The sequence below is a fragment of the Podarcis filfolensis genome (assembly GCF_964270895.1).
Source record: "Podarcis filfolensis genome assembly, chromosome: 9".
Taxonomy (NCBI): Eukaryota; Metazoa; Chordata; class Lepidosauria; order Squamata; family Lacertidae; genus Podarcis; species Podarcis filfolensis.
This window is the reverse complement of record NC_139610.1, coordinates 40,724,167-40,750,885: the sequence shown is the minus strand read 5'-3', so window position 1 is coordinate 40,750,885 and position 26,719 is coordinate 40,724,167. Positions and strand designations below refer to the sequence as shown.

Below are 26,719 nucleotides of genomic sequence, written 5' to 3'. Positions count from 1 at the left end.
ATCTTACTTACTGGTGACACTTGATAGCAAGCTAGCTTAGGGACACAGAGCAGGCCATATGGCTGGCAAAGGCCTATCTTCCAATACCATCCTGCTCCTTAGCATCAGCTGACTGATCTACCTAACTCTACCTAACTCTATCTCTACCGCACTCTACCTAACCCATAGCTAACACTGTCGGCAGGTAAGAAATAAGTAAATTAAAAAGGGACAAATAAGAGATAACATATGACATTCTGGCTTGACCAGGTGTGCTCTCCTAGCAATGGTGACATGGCCAATTACCAGACGGTGGAAGTAAAGTTGTACAATACATGTAGCCCCAGCCATTCATGGGTTACAGAGCTTGCATGGTAGAAAGGCAACAGTGTGGATTTTGTAATTTAAATATGTCAAGACCGGAGGCACTACACTGAGAATAGGAGGCAGAACAAGACTAAGAAGGCCAGAATGCTGGCTCCAGAACTGGTCTGCAGCTTACTGAAGACTGAAATATTATTGAAGGTGTATGTCTTAGGCTCTTCCTTGGATCAACGTTCACTTAAAAGGGTCCGCTGAAGGTTCATGCTGCAGAAGTTAGAGCATGGCCCTTTTAAGTGAGCACTGATCTAAATAGAGCTTAGACCAGAGACCTCCCTAGAAGTCCTTTGTGGCCTCTAGGATTGGTATAGTAGTGAAGATGGAGCCCCCAGAGATAAGGGAGCCTCTGGAGAGGTGTATCTGAGGACATAGACAAGAAATATTATTGGGAACAGGAGACTGAGGAAAAATGGTTCCTTCAGGTTCTTCCTCTTCTTGACCAGTAGAAATCCCTACAGATGCAAAACTAAGACTCCACTTTTGGATAAATTCAAAAAACAAGAAAATATTAATGAGGAAAATAATAAAACAGCCACAGATTATTAGCTAAACAAAAAAAGAAGGAAGATTTAATATATAGTTGTAGCTCAGTAGAATAAAACTCTCTCTCTATATATGTCTGTGTTAAAAGAACAAACAAGGGAAGTCAAATTAACACCTAAGAAAGACCTAAGAAAGAGCCTCATGGAACTCCAAAGAGAAAGGGATTTTAAAAGTACTATTAACAGAAACAATAAGAAAAGAAAAAGAAGACAAATCTAGCAAAAACAGGATGCTTAAAATCTAAAGCAAGGAAAAGAGTACAATATTAGTAGTACAATATCAAAAAAATCAAAAAGGGACGCGGGTGGCGCTGTGGGTAAAACCTCAGCGCCTAGGACTTGCCGATCGCATGGTAGGCGGTTCGAATCCCCGCGGCGGGGTGAGCTCCCGTCATTCGGTCCCAGCTCCTGCCCACCTAGCAGTTCGAAAGCACCCTTAAGTGCAAATAAATAAATAGGTACCGCTTTATAGCAGGAAGGTAAATGGCGTTTCCGTGTGCTGCTCTGGTGCCGGTTCGCCAGAGCAGCTTCGTCACGCTGGCCACGTGACCCGGAAGTGTCTGCGGACAGCGCTGGCTCCCGGCCTCTAGAGTGAGATGAGCGCACAACCCTAGAGTCTGTCAAGACTGGCCCGTACGGGCAGGGGTACCTTTACCTTTTCAAAAAAATCAGACAAGGAGGACAGAATAACCTAATATTTAGCTAAGAGAAGGTTATTGGAAATTAGGGTGCTTTGACACAGAGGTGTTATTGTGGAAAGGGGCAGTTCTAACACATTTGATATGCAAATGTCCAAACACACTTGTTTTTTCACTCATTATATTCATTTCTATTCCATCACTTCCCATCCACACCAGAGGAGGAGAGCTTAATGAAAAATATTCTGGGTGTGGGGTTTTTTGTTTCTCCCCTTAATTACTCCTGCCCTGCTCTATCTTTTTATGTTGTGGGTACGCACACAGGTGTGTCTCAGAAAATGCATAAGAACAAATATTACCAGGATATGTCACAATTGGCAAAACAGAAACTTTTTATATTTCAGGGGCAGAGGTGATTCCGTAGAACATGCCTATTTCCATGATGAAAACAGATGCCAGCAAAAGACCCCTATTGAATCTGTCAGCAGAAAGACAGCCTGTTTGTTTACCTTCCCCCTTCCCAGACATACGATCTATTCTCAGCAATGGATTAGTACACAAAGGCTTTCTGCATAGCCCATGATGTTACCCAGCCATGTTGCTGATTTGTAATGCAATTTGAGGATGACGACATCATGTGGACAGTGTGAAAAACATGGAAGCATGATCAGTACCAAGTCCATAATAAACAGCTGGGCAGAAGCTTCCTTGAGGTGAAAATAATTTCAACAGGGTGATGTGAGGAGAAACCAGGCTGGAAGGAATTAAAAGAGGATTCTGAAGAAAGGAAAGGCAGACACTGAAAAAGGATCAGGTGTTCAAAAAGCTTAGAATAAAAGTAAAGGGACTATAGGCTGCTCTTTATCTTTATCTTTTTTTGGAATTTTGGGGACAAATATTACTCAGTGCCATTTCTGTCTCTGGATGATCTCTCTCTTCTTTCTGGGTGGGCTGTATAGGGTACGCAATAAAGCATAAGCCAACTTCCTGATGGAGCAATTGATCAGCCAATTAATGGGTAGCTCAGAACATGAGATTTAAAAAAAAACTTGTATTGTCTCTAATTTGACAATTTAATAAAATAAATTGTCCCCATGGTTTTTATTGATACGATTTAACCAAGTGACAATGATCCTGTATTATACCTATACCATCAAATATAGCTAGAAGGGAAATTACTCATATATAGCCCAAAAATCTATTCATACTTGGAATATTCTGGCTTTTACAGGGAGGAAGTACAGATAGCCACCAAATGCAAAGAAACCTATTGACATGGTGTATTTACAAGTGAGATTCTTACTTCTAAAACATAGTTTTGAACATCTGTTTTATTTCTTATGCTGCTTATCAGAGCTGATTTTGAAATGGCAAAGATTTTGTTATAACCATGCCATTTGTTCCAATTAGAAAATTCTAATCAGCACTGCATTGTTCTATGAAGAAATGAAATTCAAACGTATTGGTGTTTAAAAACACTGTTTCAATAGGTAGAATGGCCTCTGGGGGCATCTGCTGGAAATTTAGCAATATTGCAGTTAAATCTGGTTATTCAAGTACTGTAATACCCAGCACAATATAGCATTGGTGAACAAAAGTAAATACAAAGTGCATTGTGTGTAATTCACATTCAGAGCATCAGTGAGAGTTTTCCCACTGATCTCAACGTCAACACAAGCTTATGACGTGACCGTTTGCTGAAACTATGCGACACTATATTGATCAATACTCCCAAAATAATAACATAAGAACTCCTTAACTATTTCTAAATTAGGACACTGCAGTGAGACTTTAAGACAAATCTTGTAATACACATTCATATAATTTTTATAGCCTAATGGGATGTTTTGACTCCCCGGGACGATTTCAAACTACTACTAGAAGCTTGTCATTTGAAGCATATCTACATATTTGTTCTTCCCTATTTAGCTGGCTAAAGTTAACTGCATAACATTTATTATTATGCAGAAAGACTAGCTTTTGAGTAAAGGGTTCAGGGAAAGATTTCTGGGGACCCAAAGATTTTTCTTTTCCTTTTTTTATTACTTACCACAAGGCCAGAGGATTATGCAATGCTGCCTGATTGTGAGCCTCAAAACTACCCAAATTGATGATGGAAAGAAGAGCTCAGACCTAACCATGGCCAAGGAGTAATTTTCAGCTGATGAGCCTCCCTATTCTAAAGGGCAGAAAGCCATACCCATGCAAGAGCTCTACACATTTCAGAGAACATTCTCTACCAAACAGACCACTTTGGGACTAGAAGATGGAGCCTGGGGCTTCAAAAGGCTGGCCCCAAAAAATGAAGGAGGAAGCTAGCAGTAGAGGATACAAATGAGGCTACTAGAAGATGAATTGATCTCTGCCATTTGGCTCTCCCTTGAAAACTGATGTGCTCCAGCATGCAAGTTTCTAATTTCTGATAAAGTGGACCTTTCTTTCTTCCAGCAGGTGCTTTTAATTGCCCTCCGTGAGGCATCTGCCTGAATAAGCTACTGAGTAGGTTCTTTCGAATCAACCATCTTGGGTCCTGAATAAGTTATCTTACGAGACCCTGACAACTGTGACTAAATGACAGAAGACGAAACTGAGATCAAGTTGTTAAAAAGGGAGGATCCTTTCTTTGTAAGAGTGAAATAAAATACTTATGACTTCTTGTTGTTTCCTTCAGTGGTTGCTTACTGGAGAAACCTGGATATGTTTTTAGCCCCAGAACTCTCATAAAAATATAGCTCTTGTTGCTGCAACCTGCACTTCTACCTTAAGCAGCCCCCAGGTAACTGTAACGGGCACCTGCAAGCTTTAAGTGGCCTCAAGGTCTTAGTGATTTCTGAAACAAATTTAATTAAAACCAAATAACCAATGAGCCATTGCAAGCTTTATTTATAGCACTATAATATACTTTTTTATATTGCTTAATTTCTTTTACAAAAGACTGTTCAATAAACTTAGAAGGTTTTATAGTGAGCATATACAATCTTTTGATAACGTTGTTTTAACTTCCAAACACTGTTGGATATTTTCATAATAGAACAATTAAACAGAGAGATATTTTTCTGAATATGAGTATCCAGTTTCAGTCTCATAAATTCTATGCCACTTTTAGTAGTCATGCAGTTCAGCCACACTTCAAGGGATATTATTGTAAAAGAGCTGTACATTATTGGATTAAAAAGAAATTAAGTAATTATAAATGGCATAATTCCAACTGTTTCTGTTGTAATTCTGAATATTTTACTATAAAACAAATTCTGATCCTTTTACATTGCTTTACCCTTGTTCTTTTAATTTGTTTATTTTTTTATAAATTCCCCTTTACAGGAGAAGGACAATGATGTTTGTACTAAATTAACCATTTGGATGTCAGGAATATGTTTGAAGATGTATATGTCAGTAAAATGTCTTTAATCTGTAAATATATGCATCTCAATTTAGTAATGCAGGGAAAGAAGAACCAATCAGCTGTAACCATCCTAAATAAGTCACAGATGAAATGACTGCAAATTAATGAATGTATCATTTGCTAACACAGGTAAATTGAAACTTCTGTTTTGAAACCTGTTTATCTGTCAGTTTTTCATTATGCGAATGAAAGCCCCAGCAGTAACAAAAAAAAACTTAATTCCAACTACAGTAGAATCCTTTGGAATTGGGATAAGTAGGCTGAAAACCAATACCCACCTACTTGGGAGTAAACTCAATTGAATTTAATGGGTCTTACTTGTGAACAGACATGGATAGGATCGTGCTATTAAAACATAAGAAACAGATTGTATTAGAGTATTCCAACATTACGCCAATTCAATTTGAAATACTGGGGGAAAGTATTATTTATTTATCAACACTGGGAGGAAATGCTATTCTCCACAAAAATCAACTTCTTTTTTACTTCTGTTTGCTGATGTGAGAAATACATGTTTCTGAAGTTTAAATATGTTCACTTAATAAAGGAACGCATCATATTTTATTAATGCAAAGTAACTTAACAAAAGAAAAACAAAAAGATTCCTGAGGCACCCAAAAGACTGAATTTTTGTGTAGCATAATCTTTGTGGGCTTGAGAGTTTATTTCTGTTGCATGACGTGTTATCATTAGATGACGAACAGAGAGAAATCAAAGTACCTACAGAAGGAGTTAAACATAAAACAAGGTGTAACACTGAGTCTGTAACATTTCTATAAAAAGGCCAAAGATATACAAGAACAGTGACCAATTCGGAACAGCAGTCACTGCTAATAACATCTTTGTAGTTAAGCTATGTTAATTTAACACATGAAGTGTCAAAGAAACCCACAGTTTCACTTAAGGTAGTGAAGAATAGAATTTGCTTATAAATTTTAAGGAAGCCATTTCATACTGGATCATCCCTTTGAACAAAAGCAAGTGTCCTAACAAGCAGTATATTCCAAATACATTCAGATGTAGGGAGCCAAATTGACCTTTCAATTATTTATTTTTAAAAATATATTTCATTAAAGATTTCTTAGTTTACAAAAATACATGCATTGTCTCTTTTTTCAAGTTGTGTTGTCTACAGATCAGTTTCATTTGTTGTGAGACATCAGTGTTGCATGCAGTGTTAGGTTAGGAAGAAAAGATTGGGAGTGGGGAGTGGTGTGGGGTTGGGTGGTTATGCTTCAATTCATCTACTCAGTGTATGTGTGGGGGTTTGTGTCAGCGTCACTTGGGTGGGTTCTCTTACTATTATTCACTTGTTGTATTTCCTTGGTGGTGAGAGAGGTTGGGGGTGGCCTAGGATGTGATTGGTTGTCTTTGGTTGGCTGTAGTGAGGTGTGTGTGTGTGTGTGTGTGTGTGTGTGTGTGTGTGTGTATTTTTGGATCAGGTTAGCCAGACTGATTTGTATGCTGTTGGTGGATTCTCATTGTTGTCTTGTTGGGCTATGTATATGCTAAAGGGGAACCATACCGGGGTGAAGGCATCTTGAAAGGTTAAAAAACACCACATCAGGAATAGTACCTTAATTGCTTGTGGCTTTCTTTCATTGGCTGAGTTCAGATGAAATGACAAACCATGCATTGTTGTTCACAGAACAAGCCTGCGCCAGCATTGGCTTACATACCCCTTAGCATGCAAGGAAAAAACGCACTGAAAGCTTTCGCTTTTTAACACTCAAAATAGTTCTCCATCAAGTCCAAACTCAACAAACTGATTTGTCTTAACAACTCTTTTCATGCATAGAGGGAGGGAGGAGAGGGGGAGCATAAAAGCCCAAGGCTTATGCATGCTAATTTTCATAAGCATAGCTTTTCATTACTTCTGAACAAGACCACTGTCTTTCAAACACTACTAGACTCTCTCTGCTTCATAACGGGAACATTGAAAGAAAAAAGTTAGGCAATACATATGCAGCACATCAAAATGACAATTCATGTTTGGTTTTCAGTGTGTTCTCTGTGTGTGTGTGTGTGTGTGTACTTACACACACACACACACACACACACACACACACACACAATTACAGTGGTACCTCGGGTTACAGACGCTTTAGGTTACAGATTCCGCTAACCCAGAAATAGTGCTTCAGGTTAAGAACTTTGCTTCAGGATGAGAACAGAAATCGTGCTCCGGCAGCGGCGGCGCAGCAGCAGCAGCAGCAGTAGGAGGCCCCATTAGCTAAAGTGGTGCTTCAGGTTAAGAACAGTTTCAGGTTAAGTATGTACCTCTGGAACAAATTAAGTACTTAACCCGAGGTACCACTGTAGTTAATTGCGGTGTGTGTGTGTGTGTGTGTGAGAGAGAGAGAGAGAGAGAGAGAGAGACAGAGACAGAGAGACAGAGACAGAGAGACAGAGCCTGACGGAGTTCAGAAAGAAGCTTCACTATAAATTCTAGGACAATGAAATTCCCACTTGTCATTTTGTATCATTTTACATTCTGAATATTTTCATAGTATCTCTGTGCACATCACAAATAAAACACAGTTGCTTACTTTTGCCCTATATTTCCTATTAAATATTGTTGAACTATTGATAAAAGAAAGGTTTAGAAAACAATAGGACTAAACTCGGCAAAAACAAGTTACACAAAGTTAACTTCAGTTCACAGCGTTCTTCTCTATTAAATAATGTCTTGTATTTTATCTTTGCAAGAATCTGATGAGTTTTTGCAAGTAAAATTCTGTTTCCTCTACACTTGCTAATAGTCATGAGAATCTGTAGTTTGCACCTTCCCATTAAAAATGTATTGTATTTTTTGAAATTATTCACCCCGCCTTTTATCCAGATCATGTCTTTGAAAGGAGGAAGTAGATAATAAATGGAATTATTCATGATTTCCCATTAAATATGAAACTTTCTTTTGCAGAGTTTAGAAAATGGAACTTCTACATAATGTACAGAAGTTGATTAGAACTTTTTAACCTTTCCAAGAAAACTCTTCCAAATGTGTAGGGCAGCTTTTTCATGAACGGTAAACTATTCATTTCCCTTGCATTCCTATTATTTCGTCTTTCTCTAGTTACACCATATATATCAGATCAAATCAAAGTGTGGAGAGACCACTGATATGAATAAAAGACTCACTTCCCTCCTCTCTTTCGAAGAGAATATAATTCTAAGAGAGTATTGCTTCATAAAAACATAAAATTTTGGTCACAACATGCAAGATTATTAGGAATTATTTAGACAAAAGAGGAATACACATTGAAACAAAATTAAAAATGTCAGTGTTATTAAAAAACATCAAATCTGTGTCTTATAATACTGTCTATAACATATATTATTTTTTCTCTTGGACAGCATCATATCAGTGGGGAGTTTAGAAGGTAAACAAATTTTAATTCTGAATTAACTATATACTGATAGTGAATACATTATCCAACTGTGGAGCCTTATGTAGCCAAAATGGAACCCCCACCAAACTTCCACAAGAAGGAAGCAATGAAGGCTTAGGATAAGTATGTTTGCATAAGTACTTTTTTTATATAGAGAGAGAAATCCCAATACAGTTGAATGAGAACCAAACATGCTCAGTTACAAGCTTGGTGGCTCAGGAGAATGCTGTGGACATACTGTATCTTGATTTCAGTAAGGCTTTTGACATAGTCGCCTATGATACTTTAGTAGAGAAGCTGGTAAAATGCGAACAGGATGAGATAATTGTTAGGTGGGTTTGTAGCTGACTGACCAAACCCAAAGAGTGCTCACTAATGGTTCTTGGTCATCCTGGGGGAAAGTGGCAAGTGGGGTGGTGTAGGGTTCTGTCCCTTCTGTTGTTGTTCAGCATCTTTATAAATGGCATGGATGAAGCTATTGAAGGGATGCTCATCAAGTTTTCAGATGACACCAAAGTGGGAGGGGTAGCCAATGCCGCTGAAGACAGAATCAGGATTCAAGAGGACCTGAAAAGATTGGAGAACTGGGCCCAAACTAACAAAACGAATTTCAACAGGGACAAATATAAGGTTCTACACTTAGGCAGGAAGAACCATCTGCACAAATATAAGATGGGAGCACCTTGCTTGCCATTAGTACATGTAAAAAGGATCTTGGGGTTTTAGTAGACCACAAGCTTAATATGAGAAAATAATGTGATGCAGCCTAGAAAGGCTAGGGTTTTCTAGGCTGCATCTACCAAAGTCTAGTGTCCTGAAGTTCTAGTACTGCTCTATTTTGCCTTGGTCAGACCATACCTAGAGTACTGTGCCCAATTCTGGGCACCACAATTTAAGAAGGATATTGACAAGCTGTAATGTGGGCAGAGAAGAGGGCCACCAAGATGACCAAGTCTTATGAGGAATGGTTGTGGGAATTAGGTATGTTTAGTCTGGTAAAGAGGAGAATGAGAGGAGATTTGAAAGCGATCTTCAAATATTAATTTTTTCCATTAGGAAAAAATATTCTATCAACTCAAATAAAATGCTAATAAGCTAGTCTTTCTCAAGCAGCAAGATTTAAAAGTATATCAAGAAAAAGTTATATTAGATCTTCCAGCAACTGCTTTACACACAAAGGTTCTTAATTTCTAAGGCTTCATATATACAAATAAGGATGGTGACAAAGATGAGTTGAAACTGATTATGCATAGCTCCATTTTGGGATCTGCAGGGCTTTTAAATTATCTTTTTATAAATGCTTTAAAAGTTGTCTGGCACAGACATTAAAGAAGGTGAGACACAGTACAATCCTGTGAATGTTTACACAATAGAAAGTTTCAGTGTATTCAGTTGCAAGTATTTCCTTGTGTGTTTAGGATTGTAGTGACAATATCCCATCCCCAAAAGTATGGGACAGAGGTGTTTAGGTATATATTTTTCTTTCCTAGAACTCTGATGTCTAGCAACTGTAACCAGGTGCAAAAGAACTAGAACTCAGTTGGATATATTAAAAAAGGGGGCCTTTTGAGCACTTACTCAGCCAAGCAAACAAGTTAAATCTGTTTCAGGTTTCCCCTAGTCTCCTTTTTCAGCCAACAATTATTTTTTAGGGGGAGCGGACAATGTTAGTTGCTGCTATTGTTAGCCAGCTGACAGTCAGAAACCCTTGCTGAACTACTGGAAGATCACCCCAACCACAGATCTACCTTCTGCCATCCCTAACATGTTATATCTGTACAGATACACTGGCGAGATGTGCAGGTAATGGAAGGTGAAGAAAAGTAATGGGGTAAGCAAGGGGTTGAGTGGGCTAGGTGCAGTAGGAGAGGCCGAACAGAAGTGATGCAAATTGATTATTTCAAGTCAGGGAGTTATATATATCAGCTGAGCCAACTTGAATAAGCATCTAATGCTTAAGTCCCAGTTCAGAATCAGGGTTCTCCATGCAGTGGCAGAAGATTCATAACCCTGAGAGGATTTCTCCCTTGCCTGGTAGAATGCAGAACCCATGTATCTAGGTAATATGTGAACTGTGCCTTGGCAATCCATACCGACCAACCTACCTCATATCTCACGCACTTTTCTCCTCTGCAGCAGATTTAGGGAGGGCATGTGGGGATGAAGAGTGGGAAGGGGAAATCATTGAAAATAGTTTCTCTCCTCATTCTTCTGACAGAAATTTTAACACCAGTGAGCAGCTCAGTTGGATAGAACCCTATTTTTTAAAAAATGCTTGATTTCATAACACTACATTAGGAAGCTGCTCTAATGTACTCACCATACTGTACTATGTGCCTTTTATAAGAAAGCTGACTTGACTTTCCTACCCAAATGTGGAATTGTAATTGTTTGAGTATAAGCAGTCTTTCACTCTTCTACTTCTACTGAAGATATATAGAACACTAAAACAAAGGCACATTCAGCAGGTATTTCTCAACTGTACCAAACCTTATGGACACAGTTAGCAAAATTTAGTATCCCTGAAATTACATTTTATTTCATTAAGGGATCCTATCTCTGTCTGCTGTACTCAGGTACCAATTTAATTTATGTTTCTATACCTGTACTGCATTTTGTTAATTGTGAAATATTTAAAGTTTTCAGAATGTCAGTAAGGGTTTTTAATAGGCATCTAAAGCTAAACAGAGTGAGCACCAATGGTATATGTGGTAGGAAATATGATTTCTTTCCTTTATTGCAACTAGAGGGACAATGCTCTGGCCTGTTGCTTTTAGGATAATTTATCAGCACTTCTTAGTCTACTTTAATATTCTACATTTGATCTTTATTTTGGTTAGATTTAAATGAACAGCACAACTGTGCACAAGGAGACTTTGGGTGTGTTTTCCAACGAGTAATCTCTAATGTCATATTTCAACTCTTTTCTCCAAAAGTAATATTTTAACAGTGCCTGCTGTTAATTGTTTTGAAACAATCTCATTTTTGAACTTGCAATAGCACATAATAATATAAAGGGAAAGGAAGAATGTTACTGTGCAGTCCAGAATTTACTCTTGCACTTTGGTACCATTTGCAGTGCAATTGCAGCTTTAGTGATTTATCAACACATGTTATAAAGCAATTATTTTTCCAAATTACGGAGATTCTCTGTCCTGTGTCCTCCAATCTGAAGCATGACCGAAGTGAATAATGTGGCAGTGATTCAGAGGTTTCATCACTAGAAAAAGGGACAGGAGAGAGAAAAGGGGCCAGAGTGCCACACTTACAGATGGACTCAGGGAAGCTGACGTCTGCAAAAATCACAGACACATGAATTCAGGTTCTTACACTGGATTTCACAGAAATCCTAAACAGATCCCAGCAGCAAGGAATCAAAAATTGAATGGGCCTTCAGCATGAAGTCATATGATGGGCTGCCCCGAGCAAGTATTTTTAAATAGTTCTCTCACTTTCAAATGTTAGTCTTTTTTTACCTGTCTTGCTTTAATGAGAAAGCTGCTGATTGGATACCTATGGTGAATGAGCTTGCACAATAAGAATGAAGGGTACTGTTACATGAAATAAAGAATGTTCTAGAGGGGGAGAATGGAGATGATCAGACAGTAACTCCTCCAGGTATGTACCCTTGAAAAGGAATCACATTTAGACTTCAATAAAATGCTCTTTTGCAAGTCAAAGGCAAACTCTGCCTGCAACTACACTACTGAACCCTAAGGTAGTAATTCCTGAATTACGACGTTAATTTCAGGGTCACAGACAAAACAAGGGCAAAAGTTGGGATAATGACGTACATCAAAATGCTGCTATGCATACAACTATTTTTAAACACTATGTAGAAGCAGCGGTGATTCTGCTGTGTAAACTGTGTGGGAAACAGCACTTCCCCCCAGGCTGATTTTGGACAGTGGGTTTTAGAGAACCAGGGAACATTATAGAGTTAAGTACTGCAAATCACAACAGTATATTTCAGAAAGTAAAACTTCAGCCTTAAGTGAGAGGCTTTACAAAAATCAAGGAAGAAAAATACGTTTTAATTACTGACAAACAATTAAATGCTGCAAATCTACTTTGGTAAATCGGTGAATTAACACAAGCATTGAACTGAATGCTTTGATATATGCAAGATAAGTAGCAGTGAAACATAATTATTTAATATCAGTTTTAATTTTTAAATGCCATGTTCCTCAGAAAATTGCCTGAGGAACTTTAGATTTCAATGAATAAGACTAGAAAGAAAGAAAACAATAAACTTTCAGTATAAAAATGCCTCAGAAAGACCTTACTTACGCAGCAGCCTCTTGTTTTGACAATCCTTTGATATGCTTGGCCAAATAACGATCTATGGCATCTTTGCCTTTGATCAAATGCATCCTAAATTTAAATAAAAAAAATTTAAAGAACAGTGAGGTGACTTAACATCAAAATCTGCTACATGTATTATGTATTAACCTTTGCCAAGCAAAGACAGATAAATATTAAAATATTGACAAAGTATTTTATCAAACACATACTATCAACATGTACAAGTATCATTTTACCTTTCTGGTCTGCAGCTAATTCAGACCTTTATTTTGTAGAAAAGTACACTTAGCTTTAGCGAAAGGCTCCTTTTATTCATGACTTTCACTTTTAGTACATAAATAATAAACCTTATTGGACTCCATGTTTTGCAGTGATTGGAAAGTAAATGTGCATCTTCTCTCTCAAGTGCAATGACCACAATGAGCATTATTTGAGTTGGGCAAGATACATTTAGACTGAAATCTTAATCCCTATTTACCAGGGAGTAAGGTAAAGGTAAAGGGACCCCTGACCATTAGGTCCAGTCGTGGCCGACTCTGGGGTTGCGGCGCTCATCTCGCTTTATTGGCCAAGGGAGCCGGCATACAGCTTCCGGTTCATGTGGCCAGCATGACTAAGCCGCTTCTGGCGAACCAGAGCAGCGCACGGAAACACCATTTACCTTCCCGCCAGAGTGGTACCTATTTATCTACTTGCACTTTGACATGCTTTCGAACTGCTAGGTTGGCAGGAGGTTACCAGGGAGTAATCCTCACTAAATTCAATGGAATTTCCTTTTGAGGAGGATTTCTCTGTTATTTTTTGAAAATCAGGTTTAATCACAAATGTTTTGAAATATTAGCACAGAGTTCTATCTAACCCATGTGAAAATGTCAGGGCATAACCCAGTAACGAACTGCTTCAGATAAAGCCAACTGATGGCAGTTCACAAAATCCTAGTAACATTTTGATAAGATGTAACATTTGAGCACAACTGAGACCTAATGCATTCATTACTTCAAACTCAGGGAACTAAGTCAAATAATGCTTTCAATTCAGAAAAAAAATTCAAATGTAGCTTCCTGAGCGGGGGGGAATATAGTGAATTGGTAAGAAACTTTAGAGACTGTGGGTGGTATCCAGTGCTGTCCCCTCTGCTGATGGATGGCACCTGTCAACCTAAAGCAGAGGAAGACTGGTTTGGGTGATTTCCTCTCTCCTCCAGGCCCCTGTGCCCTCACCTATCCCCCCCCAAACAGGCTCTTAGGAAGGTGCAGGGAGAAGGAGGAGGAGAAATAGTCCATAGAAAGTTGGGGAGGAATTTTTGGATAGATACCACCCTCATAGTGCAATCCTATGCATGAATAGTCAGAAGCAGGTTTCGCTGTATTCAATGAAGCTTACTCCCAGGTATGTATAGGACTGCAGCCTAAAAGCATCCATATTTACAAAACCATTTCTCATTTTAAATTTGAGAATGCCAGATTAGATGTCATCAATATTTGCTAAAACAAAAACAAGAAAGCCTCTGCAACCATTTTGCATTTCCTCCTGCTTGTTATGCAATATGCATGCTATTTTCGCTAAAATAAAATACTATTCTCTTAAATACACAGCTGTTTAAATAAACTTACAAAACTAAATAAAGTAACACAGTACCTTAGCAGAACAATAACAAATCTTATGATAAAATAACAAAATGTGGTTATATACTTGTAAAGTTCAAATCCTGAGTCAGCCATGACACTCACTGGGTGACTTGCAGAAAGGCTTTACTAATATTTTCACAGTTCAAAAGGATGGACAATTTTATTACTATAAATAATGGGGAATCTCAGGTTGTAGGTGTATGATTTGCATTTGCTTTACAACAGTGTACAGATCAACAAGCTGTCGGTAATTAAACATGCAGAACATGTAATGCAGTACATTAATACAATTTAATAATATTGTAATTAAAAATAATGCAGTGGTACCTTGGTTTATGAACTTAATCTGTTCCGGAAGTCCATTCTTAAACCAAAATCGTTCTTAAACTGAGGTGCGCTTTCCCTAATGAGGCCTCCCGGCGCCGGTGCCCTTCCACCGTTCGGATTCCGTTCTTAGACTGAGGTAAAGTTCGCAAACCGCGACACTACTTCTGGTTGCGGAGTTCGTAAACCGAACAGTTCGTAAACAGGGCTGTTCTTAAACTGAAGTACCACTGTATTGACATGTAGGTTTGCATGAAGTTTCGAAACTTTCATTGATCTCACACTATTTGGTTGAACAGTGTCCCTGACAAAACTTGTAAGCAACCAGCCCCAAATCCAAAGCCAAAGAAAGAAAGGGCTTTCGACTTAGTGTATATCCCCACCTGCTCAATAACCACCTTGATATACAGAAAATGCAAACTGGCCCCAGAGGACCTGGGCTTCTGTATTTTTTATACCTAGAGCACCTGCCCATTTACTTACAAAAACAGCTGCTATTGAGAATCCATAAATATTAAAAATGCCTCTCCATCTTAATTTCAGCTCCACTATTTTGTACTTCTATCACAAGGCGCACAGTATGACTTTTATTGTGACTTGGTCATCAGCAGAAAGGGGAGGGAGACGTAAAGTTTTAAAACACTCTAATTACACATTAATTGACTGCATACAGTCCTCTCAGAATCAATTAGTGCACAGGTCTGACTCTTTCTCATAGCTGGCCTGTACCTCAATGTGCTCCTTTAGTACTTTAGCTTTAAAGAGTGGTACACTTAACTGAGAAATAATAAACAAACAAATACAAGAAACACACACCTTGCAAGTTCTGGTGATGGGCATCTCATCTCTTCCTTACTTGGATGCGCTTTGGGGGTTCGCACTGGCACAGGAAGGAATATATTCATCTTGAACTAAATAAATGAATACAGAATATTGTCAGAAATTCATGTCACATAGTTTTCACTTTTCTTAGACATTCATTACAGGTGTGTTGTTCGGTGTAAACTATACTAGTCGTTCAGAGGTTTCCTTCAGAGATATCTGAGATATCAGCAGAGCTTTTAGTCACTGTGAAATTGACTCATTAGATACCCATCATAATAAACAGAGACCCCTCATAGCACACACCAATTTGAAATCAACTTGGAGTAAGAGCAGCAATGAAGAGATGTTATCCCAAAACCATATTTTAAGTAGGGATGCAAAACTTCCAAGAATATTGGGAGTGCATAAAAGTAACAATGAAAGCACAGAGAAGTTGGTTTTTTTTGTGTTTTTGTTTTTATAAAAACAGAGATTTCAAGAACATTCCAAGTATTTGTAGATTGAAATATTAGATTTGGTTATATTCTCTGGCCCGAAAACAGTGCTTGCAATAAAACTGCTCTCTTATCATCATGTAGGCATGAGACAAATCTATGTTTTATAATGGAGCAGGTGGGAAATTAATACATAGAATATTGTGATCATACTACTAGACCTCATGTTGAACAGGGAAAACATAAACATAGCTATTTTTGTAATATTCAGTTTTACTGTTTTTCTTTTTAACGGAACATTTGCAACAAATTTCCTACTCCTGTATACTAGAATGAAACCCCAATTTTAAATAATGACCCAACAAGTACTTATTTTAACAGCCTTACATTTCAGTAGCTATAAGAACATTGCTTATGGAACACTAACATGTTATAATGACAACATAATGATAGGAACTTAATACCACAATTAGTCTTATATGTGCACAAGCTTTATTTCTTTTAAGCAGAACAACAACAAAAAGCCATTAGACAGAGCAGTCTAGCTTGTCATTTTGAAGTTCATAAATGCTAATAGGACTTTTTTGTCACATAGAGCACTGTGTTCTTTTCCCCACGTACTCAGCTTACACTTCCCACCATTAAAGTTACAGCTGCCAGTTCCTTCATTTTGCAAGTCTATGATCTGAGAATGTTAGCAGCAGGAGCACCCTTACTCTTAAATTTGGTTTAATGTAGATATTGTAAGCCCTGCTGGCAGGCCTCAAGGCACAAACTTTTAATGGAGCCAGAAACACAGCATTGTAAAAATGGAGAGAAGGTTCTCCAATTGTTAGAGATATGTTATTCCAAGGAAATTTAGTTTGCTTTACAAGTACGGAATAGCTGATAGTAGTTAAAAAGTAAAAATAAGTAACAGAGCACTAATGAACCTCTGCTGTTGTGAGATCAAGACTAATGATAATCCCCAATTCAGAACTGCAGAGTCTTTTGAATGCGAACTTCTTCCATTTGGACCTTCTGAATAAATTACAAATGAAGGGCAAACATATCTAGAGATTGGGTTCAGTTCATAATTAACCCAATTTTGCTCCAGCACCAGCCCTTCCCGCAACCAAAGCCACTCACTTCCCTTGTTTTGCTGAAACCTATCTGGGGTCAGTGATTAAAAGGGACTTTGTTAGGCCATGTAACAGCATTGTGTATCTCAAGATTCCTGGAAAATTGCAGGTTCCACTAAAATCCCAGTGATTCTGGCAAGCGTGATGTGATTGCTGGAGTGTTCCAGGATTTAATCAAGGCAGCAGAAGCAACAACTGCATCAGGAACGGACTTTGGTCTTCCAAATTTCAGTGGTGACCTGTGTGAAGCTAAAATTCGCTTCCCACCTCTCGCCTTCCATTCTGCTCAATTCACTACATCATAGTTGTGGTGCCCTGTTGCTCTCTAGGTTTGGTACTCAGTGTGGCGGAACCAGTTGCACTGCCCTAAAACCACCTCTGATTGCATGCTACCTCCCAGAAAGATTTGGAAAAAGTGAAAGAGGCAGCAGGGAATGGCAATCATTATGAGACTGGGTACATAGAGGCCTCCAATCCTCATTGTGTTCCTAGTTATATCACCAAGTGTGTGATTAGACCTAAAACTTAAAGGGGCTGATCTGAATTGAGCCCATTCCAAAGTACGTGAAAGAAAGCTTGCCCATTACTAATCAAGACACAGAATAATGTATATAAATCAGGTCTTTTTCTTAGGGAAAACTCCATTTGACAGGATAATTGCCATGAGAATGTGCAAACAAAGTAAATAAAAAACTTCTTAGGGGATGTATTCAGGTTCAGCTTAAAATGCAGATTGACAGGCCAGCAGCAGGTGAAGAAGAGTGACAGTACATTGTCACTGAAAAGTCGAACAGTGCTTAATGAAGCCAAATAAAATCTCATTTACTTATTTAAGAGATTTATATGCTGCCATTCAGGCTTACAAAGGCAGCTTACAAAACAAACCGAATAATAGATGTTGACAGGTTTTCATCTGTTTTACTGTTAATTTTTACTGATAATTTTAATATTTCTTGTAAACCACTTAGAGATTTTATTATAATCAAAAGATGTATACATTTTCTTAAAGAAAAAAAATAAAACATATAAAACACACAAAGTTGTAATATGAGGAAGTATTACCCAGAATACCACTCGAAACCATTTTACTGCAAAATAAAAATAACAGCAATTTATTTCTGCACATTAGTGAGTCTGTGAATACTATGACCAACAAGTACACAATGCCATCTTTAGATGTATCAGTGGTTCGTGGCTAGAATACCTTTTTTGAAATCATAATAAAACTGAAAGCAGAGTATTTTCATCAATGACATCAGAAGCAAGGCTATGGGGTAGTTACCACACAGTGTTCACTTTAATTCACTCCATATGGCAACATATACTGAAACATTTGCGTCTATCAGTTCACCATGTTTTTTTACTCATGGCACTGCAAATGTCAAAATTAGAAGTTTGCCGTGACTTGTGAACACTTCCCCATCCAGCTAATAAGCGACTGCATATGAGCAGTTTGCCACATAACCAAGAGCCATGGGCGTAGCCAGGATTTTTGTTGCGGGGGAGGAGAGAACCTCAGTTAACTATGTATTTTTTATTGATTTTTACTGATTGGGGGGTAGCTGCCCCTCCTTGCCCCCCTGGCTACACCCATGCCAAGAGCTGCTACTTGAGTGTCATAAACATCTCAGAAATCAGAACAGAGATTATTCAAACTGTATGAATAATAAACCAAAGATGATAAACTCTTACAGCTTAATGATGGGCAGTACTGTGCTTTTTCTTTTAGGATACCTAAAGAAAGAAAGAAATGCACTTTAAACACGTATCAGACAAAGAAATTGATAAATTGTTAAATGTTAGCAAAGTGCCCCTCATGGCAGGCACCACAGGGGTGGGGATTATACACTGCAAGGCTACTAGGGGACTGCAGTGTGTCTTTGCATATTCTGTGCATACACTACACTCCCTGCCACAATCGCTGTCATTGAGAGCTAAGAGCAGGTTTGCCTTCACTAGAAGCACACTCAAGTGCAGCACTTTATCTGACCCCACAGGATTGGATGGGAATTGAATATTCAATATGTCAGGAAAAGTAAAGGAGTACACCACAGGGCCAGGAGCTAAACTACTCAAACTCCTTCTGCCCCTAGCATTGGTGAATCAAATTGAATCTGGGTTGTTTCTTGGTCACATGAATAGTGTGACATGGGTAGCGCTGTGGGCTAAACTACAGAGCCTAGGACTTGCCGATCAGAAGGTCGGCAGTTCGAATCCCCACGACGGGATGAGCTCCTGTTGCTCGGTCCCTGCTCCTGCCAACCTAGCAGTTCCAAAGCACGTCAAAGTGCAAGTAGATAAATAGGTATCACTCTGGCGGGAAGGTAAACAGTGTTTCCGCACGCTGCTCTGGTTCGCCAGAAGCAGCTTAGTCATGCTGGCCACATGACCCAGAAGCTGTACGCCAGCTCCCTCGGCCAATAAAGCGAGATGAGCGCCGCATCCCAGAGTCGGCCACGACTGGACCTAATGGTCAGGGGTCCCTTTACCTTTACCTTTACCTTTACTTGGGAACTAGTTTAGACAGATAAGTAGATAGATACTGTAAGACTCTAATCCTGTACACAGTGACATGTGAGTAAACCCACTGATTTCAATGGGACTGACTACTGAATAGATGTGTAATAACGTTTGCAGCATAATCATGTGCACATTTCCTAAATGCTTGTGATGCAATAAATTTGTTAAAGCTTTCTCGGTGTATGCTGCAAACCTGGACCACCATTTCTGCTGCATTTGGATCGAGTCACCCAACTTCCATACACTATGCTAATTTTAATATGAGTGGCAAATTCTGGAAGGAACTACCAAATGTTCAGAATGTTAAAATTATTTCTGAAAAATTACCACCTGATTTATATATTCCTGAAAAATAACCATCTTATCTATTCACAGTCTGAATAAATCCCTTCCTACAAGACAATGAAACATATCTTATCCAAAAAAAAAAAAAAGCTGGCAAACTTCTTCCTTGTGGGTAGCCAATACACATTACCACATACACAGAGTGTTGCTTTTGTCACCCAAATTGTTACAAAAGAAGCACATTTTCCATCTTAATTCCAGAAGAGTTGCAGGGATTAGCAGGGCAGAATGGCTATTGATTGATTGACTGATTAAATTTCAGTGCTGTCCTTCATCCAAGGCAGCTTACAATATAAAAATACAAAAATACAGAGCACAGCAACAAACACACACACACACACACACACACACACACAGAGTTTAAAAATACATGGATTGTTTAATTAGCCAAAGTCCTAATTTAATCACCCAATCATTCTTCTATGCCTTCAGGCAGCTTTTTGCCCCACACTGCAACAAAGTTAGCCACCCCCCATAAGGGGAAGAAAAAAGTCTATGAGGGTATTTGCAGTGGATTATAAATGGGTATAGGAAGATATAAACACCGCACCCCTCTGCCAACCCTTTCCCAGCCCTGCTATCTTGGCAAATGTGGGGCTAGGATTGCAAATGTGTTAGCATAACATCTAGTTTGGCCCTGTCTGTTGCTGAAGGCCTTTTCAAATGCACCTGCAGCAAACTCACAAAAACTGATGCTTGAGCTATAATTGTACTACCCCAATCCAGTTCTAGAATAGCTACAAGCAGTGGCTTATATAATAGATGGGACGGGGATAGTGTGCAACAGCAAGCAAAAAATACGTGCAGGGAAATGTTAATGCAATCATCTTGAAAGAAAAATAATCCAGGAGTTCACTATGAAATGCAGAAAACCTACACCTCATCAAGTAATAAACTGTATCTACTTAAAGTTATTGTGTAAAAAGCTGAGGATCTACATACACATATCTTGCCATAATGTAACGTTCCGAAGCAGGGAGAATCCTTCTAGAACTGTAAAGTTACTACATAAAAGCAACAGAATGTCATTTTAACAAAGGGCTAGCCACTTTAAAAAACCCTTCTTTGAGAGGTTTGGGGGTGAATTGTCCAAACTGGCCTAATTAGAGAAGAATTCCTACATCAAAAGCAATTTCACAGTGTTCTTAATCAGCTAGAGATATTACACTATTGCTCTTGAAAGGATTAGTGCTAAAGTGCAGGGCATGCCACCCAAAAGAAGCAGTTTCAAAGGGACAGTTCTTGCTTTCTGTGATTATTTCGATTGCCTGGGATCCTTTCTCTTGCCTACACTTGGAAAGGTTCAAGACAAGCCTTTTCGTGATTGGTGAAGGGTTGACAAGACTGTGTTCCTAAAATCTCTTATTGGCATTTACAATTTCCCTTTGCTACTATTCAGTAAAACCTTGAATACTATCTATATCCTCCCGCAAAAGTAACAGATATATCCCCACCCATTCTTTGTGTAACATTTGTATATCCTAACTTAAAATATGGCAGTAACTTATAATTATGCCTAAATCCATCACAGAGCTAGGCGTGCTCAAGCGCATTGATTTCAGTGGCCATAAGTCAGTCTAACTGTTGGCTGTGGGCTTGTACGCTTATTTTGGCCCTTAAATAAATATTGAATTAGAGTTTCCCTGCCTATTGACTTACTTAAGGCAAATCCTTTTTAATGAACCACATTTCAAATCGCTTCAGACTACTGTGGCAGCAAAATAACCACTCCACCTCTAACCAGCATGATGAATACAGAAATGCAGCCTTGGAAGGACTTCTGAAATATTGCATTCGCTTGCTTTTAAAAAGAATGGACAGCTACACGAATCTGACGAGGGTCTTGCTGTTCAGTTAGCGAGAGAAACTGCTTTTCCACTGCGTCCCCCCCACCAAAGGTTTCTCGCAGGGCGTCCGAGATCTTGCGCTGCTGTGTTGTACATTTTAGAGGGTCAACACCTATTAAAGTGAAGCATTACTGACAACTGCAAAATGATTCTTCCAGAGCTAAAATACGCCCGATTACATTTATATATATATTCTCCGCTGCGCTTCCGCGCGCCAGCAGTTTTAGCTCTGGAGCGCCTGAAAGCACCTTTTGCTTTCCAGCTTTGCGCTTCTCGGTTCCCAAATCCCAAGGATGCAACTAATCGTTATCGGGGATCAGGAGCGATTTATTTGAACACCGGACGGCACAGCAGAGTCTCTGCACACACAGCCCGCAATGGGGTGGGGTGGGGAGAGAGAGAAGACCCCATTGATCTCGGATCTTCGTCGCCCCCCTCGCCATCTTCTCCATTATTCCCCTTTGCCCATCACCTCCAACTTCGCCCCACTCGCCTCAACCCGGAACTGAAGGAGAAAGGAGAAACGTGGGCTGACTCTACACTATAGGATCCAGACACAAAAGCGCGCAACTCCCTCCCCCCCCGAAGAAAAAGCCCCATACAGGTGGGGAAAGGGCGAGGCGCCTCTCTGCGCGGGCGCGTTCAGCCCAATTCTATGCACGTGTGAAAGAAGCCCCCAGTAGCCGGGCACACGCAGAGAGGACAGCCCCTCTCTCTGCGCTCCGCTGGATGCGAGACGGAGGGCTCAGCACCTGCAGCTAGAGCAATGCTATACAAAGGCTGGGGGAGACGGCGCTCTCTCCACCACCAGCGCAACCTGTTGCTTTTCTTTTTCTTTCAATCTCTCTCTCTCTCTCTCTCTCTCTCTCTCTCTCTCTCTCTCTCTCTCTCCGCGCCTGCCCTCCCAGCATGAATAACGGCGTTCAACCCAGCCCCCGGGGAAGGGAAAGTGAAGACCGGGTCTACCCCCCAGTGGGCACCGCTTACTTGTAGGCCTTACGGACTCGGGCAGGGAAAGACGCCTAGCCGTCACCATGGCAACGGGGCGGCGCCAGGGAAAGTGTTCCGCCCCCGCCTCCCAGGCGCGCCCTCCCGCCCTCGGCCTGGCTTGGGGGAAGAGGAGGGATCCGGCCTCCTGCTAGTGGCCGGCTGACGTCTTGCAGTGGCTCCCTTCGCTGTTCATTCATTCATTCATTTAGAAAAACTGGTTTTAATTGAAAGATTTCCTTGCGCTACAAAACAAACAAATAAACGGGGGAAAGTGCATCTTTCGTCTCCACTTTCGATTCATGGAGTCTTTTTCATGGAGAGTGGCTGGGGATACCCAGCCAGATAGGCAGGGTATAAATAATAAAATTATTATTATTGTTATTATTTTTCACAGTTTGCCCTTTGCTATTCTATCGGTCGCTGCAAGAGTCAAAATAGCTGCCAGTCTGTTATGGGCATGTGAGTGAAAAATCCTGTTGGGTTACTTTTTTACTTTTTTCAGCATCCCAACCCAGGTGCTGGAAGGGACTGCCGGTTACATTTTCTTGGTAAGCAGGCAACTTTGGCCTGCACTCCTGCCATTGGTAGCGTGGCAGGCCTCGTAGCAGCCTGTGAGGTTGGCAGCAGCGCCCTGGCAGGCCTTGCGTTGGTGGTGACACTCATATGAGAAAATAAGTCTCACTGAGCTCCACAGGATTTTCTTTTGAGTAAATATGCTTCAGATTCAGCTGCCCATGTGAATTAATCATAGGTTGTGTGGTATGAGCTGTCTGTTTTTATTTCATAAAAGAACTCTAGAAATCTTTTAACATATAACTTCCTTTCTTGTCTAGAAATAATGTTAATATGATATTACAATCATGGGTATCTTTCAGTTTATCATATCAGTCTAGTTCCCAAGCAATCTTTCTCCCTCGCAAATTTCAGAATGTGTTTTGTAGCTGCAAAAGGCTGGTGTTTTGACTGACATATGGAGAGCAGTTGCTCAGTGCCCACATGGGCAAGTTAAGGAAAACAGCATTGACCACAGCCTTCTCCTTTTTGTACAGTTGTGTGTATGCCAAGGTTCTAGGTTTCCCCTCTCTGACATTTCTGTCTCACCTCACTCTGCTACATATCCCTAGAACAGGCACCCCCAAACTCAGCCCTCCAGATGTTTTAGGACTACAACTCCCATCATCCCTGACCACTGGTCCTGTTAGCTAGGGATGATGGGATGATGGGAGTTGTAGTCCCAAAACATCTGGAGGGCTGAGTTTGGGGGTGCCTGCCCTAGGAGCATACTAACTTTACAAACCCCTATATAACAATGTTTAATCTCCTATGATTGCCTTAAAAGTTATGAAGACAGAGATTTCAATCAAACACTCCTCCCCCCCACACTAAACATGCTGGTTTTCTTTTGACTGATTACCAAGACAGCCCATTTACATTTGTATAAACAACACCCTACCTACTAAAGTAATCTGTCTCTTCTTTCTCATGATAGACATAGTTTCTGTAGAACCATCGTCAGAATTGTCTCTGTGTCATGTGTTTCTTTTGTTTAACTCTGTTTGAAAAAACGTGATGGAGACAGTGGGTGCCAATGAAGATCAAACAGGCTTTCTATAAAGAAATCACTAACGGAATCTCCAGTCTTGCTTTTCATTAATATGGGTTAGCATCATGTTTCTTGTCATTAGTGGCTAAAAAGCCAAAACTTTTATTTCATTTAGTCTTTCTATAGAAAGGAAGGATGGGGTAACCTGTGGTCCTCCTGAAGATGTTGGACTACACCTTCCTCCATCCCTAACCATTGACAGTGCCAGCTGGATGTGATGGGAGTTGGAGTCCATCAACAGCTGGAAGGCCATCCACTGTTGTCCTAAAACATATTTACCAGAGCGTAAGCTCCTCTAAACGTATTTAAGGCTTGGTGTTAGCTGTGCCATGTATAAAGATAAATCAAGTACTTAATGGCAAATGGTCCCTACCAGGGAGTAAGCCCAATTTCATTCACTGAGACATAAGGTAAAAAAGGTAAAGGACCCCTGGACACTTAAGTCCTATCAAAGGTGACTATGGGGTGCAGCGCTCATGTCGCTTTTCAGGCTGAGGGAGCCAGTGTTTGTCCACAGACAGCTTTCTGGGTCATGTGGCCAACATGACTAAACAGCTTCTGGCATAACGGAATGCAGTGACGGAAGCCAGAGTGCAGGGAAATGCCATTTACCTTCCTACCACAGCAGTACCTATTTTTCTACTTGCACTGGTGTGCTTTCAAACTGCTAGGTTGGCAGAAGCTGGGACAGAGCAACGGGAGCTCACCACCGTTGCACAGATTCAAACTGCTGACCTTCCGACTGGCAAGCCCAAGAGGCTCAGTGGTTTAGACTACAGTGCCACCCGCGTTCCTCACTGGGACATAGTTCTGAGTAGTCATGGTTAGGATTGTGCTGTTGGCAGTGAGAAAGTGCTCAGAGCTTGTTTATGGTTACTTAGAGGAAAAATCAATTTAAAGTAAAAAGAATCTGAATAGAAGTACTAGGTATGTTAAATTGTTTTCTCAAGCAGCTTCTTTTCATGCCATTTGAAGGTCTGGAATTCAAAACTGAAGAAAACTCTTTTTTCCTGCAGATTTAATTCATGTAAAGTGTGTCTTTAGACAATGAGCAAAAGAAATATTAATATTCCAGGGTTCGCTAATAGTGGATACATAGAGAGTAAATATAACCGTTACAAAAATAGTGATCCATGAACTTACATGTTGAACTAAAAATTGTGAAACTACATAATTTTACAGTAATGGTACTAAGTTTTAAATTCACAGTTCCAGTACTAAGAATCCTTAATTCCAGAAAGATTTTTAAAATCTACTATAATGCATATCTTTACCTAACCATCATACAACATACAATAATGTGGTTTTAAAGATGGTTGGCTCCATGGAAAGGGAAATTGATCTACAGATTAGGATGCTAGTGGTAGGTGTTATTAGATGGATAAATCGATAACATTATATGCAAAAGCCACAGGAGTAATTCCATTGCCAATGCTCTTTATTTGGCTCGAGGATTGGATTTGTGTAGACAATTCACTGAGCAACTTGAAATTTGCCTAGTTCTGTACATTTATAATGATCCAAAAAAGATGTGTGATATTTAGTTAGAACTGCCTCCTCCATTCCTTAAGTTTTATGTTCTTAATATGTCTTTAAGGTTTTTAAATATTATATTCATCTTCTGATGAAGCAGTTACATTTTTTTAAATATAAGATAAATAATATCTTTTATTTTGAAAGACAATTCCTTTGTAATGCAGGGTTTTAAGGTGCGGGAGGGGATAATATATTCAGCAGAGGGAGTATATTGTTCTGCTAGTAAAGAAGAGAATACTTGCTTGAAGCAGTTTATCAGAATAGAATTCATCCTATGCAGATAGATTTTGGGGAATAAAGTGGTCAAAAGATATATGGAAATTGGAGGAATACATTTCACATGCTAGTTACTGTCTTAGACTCCACATCTGCATACACATATGAACTCACATTAGTATTGTTATGGATTTCTGGGTATCTGAATTCCCCTGGTTTTCTAGGTGCCCTGCCTCCCTATAGATCCCTGTGGACTAAGCTTCTTTTCCAGACCAGGGCATCGCCTGGGGGGAAGCTGTTAAGGAGTACAAAGGTGCTGATGACCAGTCCTGAACACATCAAAGGAAGATTATTGAGTCTGGGAAAAGCAAGGGTTGCCAGGGTTACAGTGGGCCTTGAAAAAAATGTGGTTGCTTTGCAATAGGCTTGGAAAACGGAGGTTGCCTGGGTGACAATGGGTGAAGCTATAAGCGGAAGAGGAGGAGTTGTTTCTGCAACTGGTGCTAGGAAGAAGCAGGAAATGGGCAGACAGCCACACGGGGCTGAAGAAGAAGCCATCACCACAGGGTGCAGGCAGCATGGCTGATTCATCTGCTTATGGATTCGAGCTGGCTGCTCTTAGCAGGGTGACAAAGGACTCTCTTGTGATGTGAATGCTGGAAACTCTCTCCATCTAGGCGCAGGTTGTAA

General features: G+C 39.7%; 1 protein-coding gene across 2 annotated transcripts in view; it reads right to left on the bottom strand.

Annotated features, from left to right (window-relative positions):
* The window catches only part of TTC29 (tetratricopeptide repeat domain 29), a 105,724-nt gene extending 79,453 nt beyond the window's left edge, over nt 1-26,271 (bottom strand). The window contains exons 1-4 of one of the 2 annotated variants that reach the window (XM_083631256.1): nt 26,204-26,271; nt 18,665-18,706; nt 15,409-15,503; nt 12,626-12,709 (exon numbers count right to left, since the gene is read on the bottom strand). In XM_083631256.1, the coding sequence (XP_083487382.1) occupies nt 12,626-12,709; nt 15,409-15,497 (173 nt within the window). In that variant the 5' untranslated portion in view covers nt 15,498-15,503; nt 18,665-18,706; nt 26,204-26,271. Of the gene's footprint in view, nt 1-12,625; nt 12,710-15,408; nt 15,504-18,664; nt 18,707-22,671; nt 22,804-26,203 lie in introns of those variants that run through there. The other variant, XM_083631255.1, reaches the window with a different exon arrangement.
* Between the last annotated feature and the right edge of the window lie 448 nt (nt 26,272-26,719).